The sequence below is a fragment of the Helobdella robusta genome, assembly GCF_000326865.2.
Source record: "Helobdella robusta unplaced genomic scaffold HELROscaffold_17, whole genome shotgun sequence".
NCBI classification, from domain to species: domain Eukaryota; kingdom Metazoa; phylum Annelida; class Clitellata; order Rhynchobdellida; family Glossiphoniidae; genus Helobdella; species Helobdella robusta.
Genome location: NW_008703942.1, coordinates 1,348,234 through 1,358,612, shown reverse-complemented (window position 1 = coordinate 1,358,612; position 10,379 = coordinate 1,348,234). Strand labels below are relative to the sequence as shown.

The window sequence follows — 10,379 nt, the reverse complement described above, 5'->3', positions numbered from 1 at the left end:
ATGAAAATGTTAACACAGTGCTGAGTATAAATGTTGTGGTCAGTCTGGTCAGTGTAGGCGATGTTGTCGCGGCTGAGGAAGGATTGTGGTAAGGCTTAGAATGAGATCGAGCGTACGTGATCGTCGGTGCCACGTAAAAATTTCTTCTCGTAGTAACATCATTGATTCTGTTGTATGGAAAGTTGTTGTTGTTGTTGACGTTGTTGAAGTTGTTGTGCTGAGGTATAATGTTGTTTCCAGAATGTTTGCGAGATGTCACCGGCACATCTTCATCATCGTCGCCGAATCCTGAACTCTCATCATCGTCGTGATTATCTTCATCATCATCATCATCCTCCTCGTCCTCACTACCACCACTGCCGTTGTAGTCCTCATCATCTTCGTTATCGATCTCGTCATCATCCTCACCGCTGCCTTCGTCATCTGATAAATTATTTTAAATTCAATTACATGGTCAGCAGGTGAATATTAAATAAAACTGGCCGGTCGCCATCTGCATTACAACTAAACATAACATTGCAATCATTAAGTTCGAGAATGTTCACAAACATGTTGCAAGCGATTTCATAAACATAGCTACAAACACTGCTTAGGATAAACTGCTACTAGCATTTTTACATACGAATCATAAACATCGTTGCAATTGCGAACGTGTTGCAAAAGTTGCACACTACTTACTTTCTGCTACGAAAAGAGACTAAAAATAATGAAGCCCACAAAACGCAAGGAACTTAAAGAATAGAACCCAAATCGTGGTCAGAGCAACAAGAAGTGAAAAAGTAAACCAGAAAGTGAATAAAAGGCCCGACCTTCATCATCATCTTGCCAGGGCACGTCCTTATCATTGATGGCCATGGTCAACCAGTACGAAATATTTTGTAACTTCTTCAAATGCTGGTGCATCGGTGCATACTGCTTGCTGATGTTCAGTTTAGTTGGTGCGTTGTACGACCTGCTTGTTTGTTTGTTTGTTCGTTTCGTTCATTCATAAGTTGACAAACAACTAGTAACTAAAAGATTGCACGTTATTTCAATATTTAACAAGTGCAGATATCCATGTACAACTAATACAGCTAAGAAATAGACTTGACAACATGATAAAAATTATTGGCGGTAACAAGAACATCATGTAAAAAGCGAACATAGAGTTAGTTATATGGCGAATTTAATCATGAAACCCACGTTGTTTTGGATGTTCCATTCCAGCATGAAGCCACATCCGTGAGTTGATGGGGCTGTTGTTTCCATTGTTTCTTGTGCTGCTGCAACTGCTGCTGCTGGTGCACGTCGCTTCTACACAGTGATGTCGTAAATTCTGAAAATATATTTTTGGAATTGATGATTTCATTCTTGACGCTGTACAGAACTCTGGCCATCTGGGGATCGTTGTTGTTGTTTCTGCTCATCAGATCATTGTTGTTGTTGTTGTTGTTGTTGTTCATGTTTCTGTTTCTATTCTTCTGCACCTTCTTGCCGGGCGAGGCTTCTCGTTTTGAATACTTTGCCATGGAGGAAGGAGGTCGACATTTATCAAACACCTGCAATCAAATCATCAAATGCTCTCTTCAAGTTTATGTCTACAGTCAATAATGTTATATCCACATGTTAACAAATTGAAACTTCTATTTAAATTGATTTCAACCACTTCAACTTATGCCTGATGCAGAGCTAGAGAGGAGTAGAGAAGATTTCCCGTATGTTGAAACTGGGCTAGAGTCACTTGGATCGGAGATGTTAGATAACAGTAATGCACACAAGTGCTACAGACAGACCGTATTGAACATTTTATTCGAATTGAAAATGAAATATTTGAGATAGATAGTGCAAACGTTCTACTTGCTTTCATTTAAAATAACTCATCATATTAACATTGTAGTGACTTGAACATCCACAAATAAAGCATTCTATCACTTTTAAAACTAACAGGATGGGTTTGTAAGTAATCTTACATAGCGATTTGTTAAATAATGCTACATGGTTCATATTTAAAAATAGCTTAAGACTAATGAATAGGCTTGTTAGCAACACTGAACACGTTTTACTTATTGTGTAATTAGAAATTTTTTTAAACAACTTGTAACATCAAACAGGAGAAAAATAAAGAAAAGAAATTTTAAAATATTAATTGAAATATAAATAATAAAACAAGCATGGTATGTGAGGCAAACAAATCAATCATTCTCCAATCAAAATGCCATGCCAAGCAATCTTATGGTGACAGAAACTGACTGCTACAATCAACTTCACGCACCAACTTCAAGCACACCGACGTCACACACATACCAACTTCACGCACAAACAACGAACTTTGCACACATAACAACCTCACACCCAATAACTTCACACATGAGCAGTTATGCCTGACTGACACTTACACTGTTTTTGATATCATCAGTCTTCTGTTGGAACTCCATGATATAATCAGACAACTTCATGCCAAGTTGATCGATGGCCGAGAAGAACATGAAGGAACTATCAAGTCTCTTCACAACATTGTCCAACTGATCTGTTGAATAGTTGTTGTTGTCGATATTCTTAAATTTTTTGTTTAACTGATCGAAATTTTAACGAATGAGTAAGTAATATAAACAAATTATGCAAACCTACTTCTATAGGCTATTGATGCTATCGCTTTGAAGAAAATATGGTACAATATGTATTTTTGAATGGAATAATGGATCAAATAGAAATAATTGCTATCAAGTCCATTTATGCTAATTAGACAAACCATCCAAAAGTCAATGCATCAAATCGAAGATTAAAATGACGAAAATAATTTAACGAGAAATTTACAAAGGTAGGTATGATTGGAGAAGCAGGTCATCAAATAATAAAAATTCACGACCAGGCCAGTAACAAAAATGTTGAAAAAAAATTTTTGGGCCGGCAACAATCTGGCAGAGGACTAATCAAAAAATCTAAATGAAGACTTTACAGAACACTTTTAGAAATAAAATTAGAAATAAATGTTGAAGAAGCACTCAATAAGATGAGATGCATCATTCACATTAGAATCACAAAACAAATTTGAACACAACAACAACGTATTTCTTTCTACATCAAAAAGGTACTGCTTGATTGCATCCAATCCAAGTTGACAACAGCATTAGAGAACAAACTGCAGAAAACTAAGAAAAAAAATCATCAATTTGTGCAACATCATACACAACATTCCTATGGCCGGGACACATAATGAAAAAAGTTGCATGCATGCAGGCTGGCATGCATGCATGCAGGCTGGCATGCATGCATGCAGGCTGGCATGCATTGATGATGCAAGTAGCAAGCTTCATCAGCAAACATGCATTACAAGAATCCACACATTTTTATCAGTATATTTGTTTTATTTTATGTTTAATTTTATCTAAATTATCTTAATATCTATAGATTAAATAACTATTTCCAAATAACTTTACAAAATTTAGAAATGACATAACACAAAGGAAATTAAGCTAGCAATGATGTGGAATTGATTCGTAACTATATCTGAGAAGGTCTTACACTTACACAGACTAACACGAGTACACACATAAAGGCACGCATGCACGCACGCACACACACACACGCACACACGTGTATACACATTAGGCTTATCAATAGATAATAAAATTTTAACATAAAACATTTATAATATTTATATATAAAATTATACATTACTTACATAATGTTACAATAACTAATAAAATATCGAATTTATAGCTTTTAACAAGTTCCTGGTTGTTTATCAGTAATTTAAAATTTATTAAGATTTTATTAATTATTGTATTTATAATACTATGTTTGTGTATATGAATGTATGTGTAAATATACTAACATGGAAGCCTTATAACAACCACCCACCTTCTAATTAGAGATTGCTTACAAATCCACGTGCCAGTGAAAACTTAACAATGCAATATGAAGAATGACAAACATCAACCAAACATACCTTTACAACAATCAACCAGCCTAACAACCGACCAACATAACAGCCAACCAACCAACCAACCAACCAACCAACCAATCAATCAACCAGCCAACCAACCAACCAGCATAACAACCAAGCAAACAACCAACCAACTAGAGCTCATCGACATTCAAAAAATTTTGTTTTATAAATTAAAAAATTATATCAAAGCAGCCAAACAACTAACAAGAGACATAAAATAACTGAGCTAGGATAAATCAAGGCAAATTCATGTACGCCCCATTGAATTGTCTACATCACATGCACACACACGCACGCACTCACCCAAACACAAACTATATAGCATTTATAGACTTGTACATCTAAGCTTTCTTTTTTTTAGAAATTCTGTAAAATATTTGTCAACTTTTGACACTCAATTTTAATTTTTTTAATCTGAATATGTGGCAGAGGAGGATTGAATTGAAATGATCTCCCATTTAAGACGGTCCCCAATGAATTGACAAATCAAATCATCAGCTGTCTTCCTCAGGTTCCTTCTCAAGCAGGTCGGAAATTTATTTCCAATAACACTAATTATATAATCTTCATAATTATCTTATTATAATAATGATAATAATAATAATAATAATAAAGAATAATAATAAATATAATAATCATCATTATTGCCGCCACTACTAATAAAATAAAAAAATTTCAACCAAATCAACAGGAGCTAGAACTAAAATATACACAACCAACGCTACGGTACAAATATTACAGTTACAAAAGTGAAAAAAATAGTAGAGTAACATTAAAAGTCTGCATGCTATGTAAGATTTCAACTACGATGTAGATTTCAATTCCACACAATTTTTGCACGGTTAAACAAAAGTAGGAGAAATAATCTACAGTACACAAAACACGCTTTTACAGTGTGTTGTTAAATTTGATCCTCTATGAATACTTAAGCTATCATTAAAAGGCTTTCAAAAAAAACTCTTACAAGCCACATAATTTAAACCACTTTCTACTTTTCAAACTTGAATCAATTTTTCATTTTTGTAATTTTATTCCTACTCTGACAATAAACAAATCTATATAATAAAAAATAAAGTGAAATAAATAAATATATATATATTATATATATATATACACGCACGCACGCACGCACTCACACACACACGCACGCACACACTCAAACCATATATATATATATATAGACAAAATTTGTTAAGTAAACTGTCTGGTCTGTTTACTTACTTATCTGTCTGTTTATGATTCAAGAAAAAGGTGAATGTGTATGAATGCGATTGAGTAAATAAGTGTGTGGTGCGTGTGTGTGCGTGTATTACTGTGGTGTGTGTTTGTGGTGTTTGTATGGGTACTGCTGAGCTTATGTTCTGTCTCTGTGTGTGTGAGTATGTGGTGTGTGTGTGTGTGTGTGTGTATGCGCGATATTTGGATGCTGTATATTCGTACAAAAATATAATTATGTGTGTGTGTGAGAGTAGTAAATGTGTGTGTGTGTGTGTGTAGATGTGTATACGTTTGTGAGTGTGGTGTGTCTTCGCTCTTTGTTTGAACCCCAAACAATTATTCATTATTGATTTTTTTGCACAGATTTATTTTCATTACCTCAAATACCTCATAGAAAATCCTGTTTATATGTTAGACATGAACTCGCGAGTGAAGATGAACAGTTAAAATAATTGTACACGAAGACTGTCACACATAAAGGACGGTACAAATTAATGAGGCAATTACATATAACCTAGTCCAAACTTAGTGCATTCCCTCATCAAACAAAACATGCCTCTTCCAATTAATAATTTCTTCCAATTAATAACTTCTTCCAATTAATAATTTCTTCCAAACAATAATTTCTTTGGAAGATAAGAGATGTAGTGGTGTGAGGGGGGCACTGAAAAAGTTGGAAGGCACGTTCAAATGTAAGAAATGTGTTCATGGTGTGATTAATAGGACGGACGCAAGGACGGGGTTGAGTGGTGGTATTGAAAGAGTGAAAAGCTTTGTTTACTTAGGGGTTAAGCTGAACGCGGATGGAGGATGTTTGAACGCTGTTACGACTAGAGTTCGTGTGGGATGGATGAAATTTAGGGAACTTGGTGGGGTATTGTGTGGAAAGAAATGGTCAGTGAAAATGAAAGGGAGGGTATATAAAGCTAGTGTGAGAGCAGTGATGGTATATGGTGGTGAAACTTGGGTGTTGAGGAGAGAGGAGGAAAGTGTACTGCAGAGGGCTGAAAGAGCTATGGTGAGGATGATGTGTGGGGATAAAGCGAAGGATAGGAGGAGTAGTACAGAGCTGATGTCGAGGATGGGACTGAATGAGGACATTGTGACATTGATAAGGAGATCGAGATTGCGGTGGTATGGACATGTGTTGAGAAGGGATGAAAGGGTCGGGATAAGGCGAGTGTTGGAGTTCGAGGTTGAAGGAGTGATAGGAAGAGGTCGTCCGCGATTGGGATGGAGAGAGCAGGTGGAGAAGGACAAAGTGAAAGCGGGGTTGCGTGATACTGAGGCGAGTGACAGATGTGAATGGCGTCGAGGGGTATTTCGGTTTCAACATAGGTAGCCAAACGGCAACCCCCGATCCCGGGGAAAATGTCGTCTAAACGTGTGTTGTTGTTGTTGTTCCAAACAATAATTTCTTAATTGTGGCAAGTAGGAAAATTGTTATCTACAATGTCATTTTGAAATATAGGCAAGAAAATAAATTGGGCTAACAACATGTGAGCCCATCAAGCAAGCATACACACACACAGTAGTTACCATCAACAATCATTGTCAATATCATCCTCATCATCAATCTCTGGCCAGTGCAAGCCAGTCTATCATCATACTAAATAATACCATAACCATTCATCTCAACTTCAACCAGCTAATTTGAACCTCTTATTGCTTGCACGATCAACTTCGACCATCATTATCGTGATCATCACATCATCACCGTCATTTTACCTCAGCAAATCATCATAATTCATGAATTCATTACACAACATTATGTCGGCTCCATAGTCACCCACACTCACACATCTAATCACAATTACAGGCATTGACGTATATCATCAAAACCGTTAAATCATTAATCTTCATCATCTATTTTATATTAGCTCTCCAAAAATAGTTTTCCCATCGGAACGAATTAATTTTTTATTTTTTATGTTTTTTGAGCAGAGAACAAGCAGAGAATGAAGTTGAAAGATGACACAAAATGTTTATTATTATTATATATCCAATATCTCAATTATTCAACACTTTACGACCCGATATCGCCATACTTCAAAATAACAAAATTGAGATTCTAGAATTAACTGTGTGCCATGAAACCAATCTAGAATCCTCTAGGCAATACAAGAGAAATAAATACTCTAATAATTTGCATTGTTGTTTAAATAAAGACTATGAACATTGTTCAATAGTTATAAACTCATTCGAAATAACGCCTATTGGTTTTTACAATAATTTTAATTTGTCACTGTTTAAAGTTCCATGGGCGCTATCATTTAATGATAAATTGATAAACACTGTTATAAGATTATCGTATGACATTTACTGTGACAGGAACAAGCTATGATGCTAATTAAATATATTTCACCGTTCTGCACTTAACTTCACAATCAGCAAAATGGTCTCAACCTTTAATATTATTTTATACAATTTTTAAAAATTTTATCATTATATATATATATTTTTATCTATATACATATATTTTTATCATTGTCTGTTTTTTTATGGTGAAAAATAAAAGATGTTCCCATTTAGATTAAATAGGATTTTATAATTATTTCATTATTAATATTTGGAGTTAGAAAATAAAAGGATGTTCCCATTATTATTATTATTATTATTATTATTATTATTATTATTATTATTATTATTATTATTATTATTATCTAATACCCTACCACATACATACAGAGATACTATCTCACTATGCCTATATTAAAAAATAGAGAACATTTATAAAGGAATATAAAGATAAAAATGTTAACATCAAAAGCAGTTTAAATAATTTTATTAACTCCTTCCTGTCATTTAGTGATAAATAAATTAGGTACACTTGATACACTGGGAGAACATTAGTTTTGTTGCTTCTTAAGCCTGCTAATAAAAATGAATTGCAATAGAATATACTGAAATAAGATGCAATGCAATGGGTGGAACATTGCAAAAATTCCTCAAACCAGTTTACGTTGTTTAAAATTTATAAGACGTTTCTAATGGAAATTTTTGGATTAAAAAATGTGCTGACGCATCAAAGGATCAAATACGTGGAGGCAGAAGTAGGCCGTTAAATAAAAATCATATCAAACCTAACAAAAAAATGTAATTCGTAACAAAATTTTATGAAAACTACATACACACAAGATTGAATGAAAAATATTGATAAAACGTCTAGAGAAAATATTAGCCGATGTGCGACTCAACCAGACAATCATCATAAACTAACCAATGAAAGTGACCCAGTTGTCGTGCATGGCGTAGTAGGGAGCATAGCAGGTGGCCATGACATTGAGACAGTACTGATGACAGGGTCGAACATTAAGCAGCCCTGCACAGTATGAGCAGGTTGACATGCGTGTGAAGGTCTCAGCGCACGTTGCCGGCACTTCCAACTGTAATTAATGTAACGTGATTGTGAAAAATTATTTTCATCACTATTACAAAATATTGAAAAAAATTTTTTAAATAATAAAAAGTATAACTATAGATTTATTTCTAGTTTCAAGAAAACATGGAAAACAAGCTACCAACCAATCTTATTTATCTGATTGTGGTTGCTCAATTAAGTTGTGGATACCAACAATTCCCATGAAACAAATTGTAGCTGTATAAAATGCTTTGAATAAATGCCTCTAAAGGATAATGATGATGCTCCTTAACAAAACATGAGCCTATGTATTGATGATTGAAAAACGCTTTCGCATTCCTGTAAATAATTCCTCACCTAAGCTAAAACCGATGGTTATAAATCAATTGAAATATTAGTTTCCCCGCTTCTTTTGCTCCATTTCTCTTCATCGATTTTGCATTTTCAATAGCATTCCATATTTAGTATATCTTTTGAACGTTTGATCAAGCTCTATCTAATTTAACATTTTTACATTTAATCACTTATTGACACCAGAAAAACAATTGAAAATAATTTATTAAGGAAGAATTAAACATTAAAGCAAATTATATGTTTTTTGAGTATCAACTGACAATACAGAATAACCCAGGAATATCTGTAAGTTCAAATGAAAATAAAATACCTGCGACAAGAGTGCAAGAACCTCTTTGCCAACGTTCAGAGCTTGTATGAAGACTCTCGTAGTGACAATAGACCTCTTGATTAGATTAAATATTGAATAAGTATTCTGACTGAAATTCTGTACACTGGTTATCTGCTTGCCGGCACATTCAAGATACCTGCCACGCAATTTGTTAAATCAATATAAAAATATGTTCATTAAACTTATTGTGGAAATTTGGTTGTTTTTATAAAATTAATCTCGCAAGAAATGTTTACTATATTTGCAATAAACAGTTTCGTTACTCAGTGATTTATGATTAAAAAAAGCGATGAAAATGTGTGAAAATAAAAGATGAACTGCAAAGAAATGTTGTTGGTTGAATGCAACTCACAACTCAGCAATGTGCAAATGCTTTGCAGTCAAAACAGTCAGTGAAAGAAGAAATAAATTACTGCTTTGATCTCTCAAAAATCTATAGGAGCCTTTGATGTGATGTTCACAGCAGAAGATATATAAGAAAAAAAACTGATTTATCTTCATGTGGAATGGTTCTCAAAATAACGAACAAACATAATGGATCTAGATTTAAAAATTTGCTAAAATAAACTGAAGTTTTCCTTCTCTAAAAATGTAATAAAAACAGGGCTTCATTTCTTCCTTTTACTATTTGGCTATTTGATTTTAGTCAATCTAATTCTTTGATTTAAAATAAATGCATACAGCCAAACACAGTCAGAAAAATGTAAACATAGGCACACATACACATAAAATATAAGCAACATATATATATTTGAACACAAAAGTTTACAATTTGGTAGCTGACAAAAATACCATTAAGTAATAAAAATGAACACCAACGTCATTGAACACTTCATTTTTTATTTTTCAAAATTTATTTATGGCATGATGTTGCAAATCAAATGATTAAAGGTTATCAGAATTTTCATAAAATAAGTTTAAACATTTCATTCTTTATCTAAATTGTGACAGAACAACTAAACCAACTTGTCATCAAACTTGTAGGAAGCATTGGTGAGTGTGAATAACTTTTTGACAAGTTCCATGAAAAACTTATCAAAAACCTTCACAAGGTTGATATTGTCACCTCTAAGATAAAGTCTCAACGTGTTGTAGAGGTTGGCAAACATTTCAGAATTTGAACTGTAGTATGTGTTGTACGTCTTGAAGAACAACTCATGCAAGTCCTTCGCTGATCCATTGATGAT

General features: G+C 33.8%; 1 protein-coding gene across 1 annotated transcript; it reads right to left on the bottom strand.

Moving 5' to 3' along the window:
- Window positions 1–8,361: 8,361 nt before the first annotated feature.
- Window positions 8,362–10,379, bottom strand: HELRODRAFT_76288 (hypothetical protein; the record flags this gene model as incomplete). Its single annotated transcript, XM_009015952.1, has 3 exons — window positions 8,362–8,532; window positions 9,172–9,328; window positions 10,159–10,379. Coding segments are annotated over 3 exons (549 nt in total), but the record flags the coding sequence as incomplete, so codon positions are not given.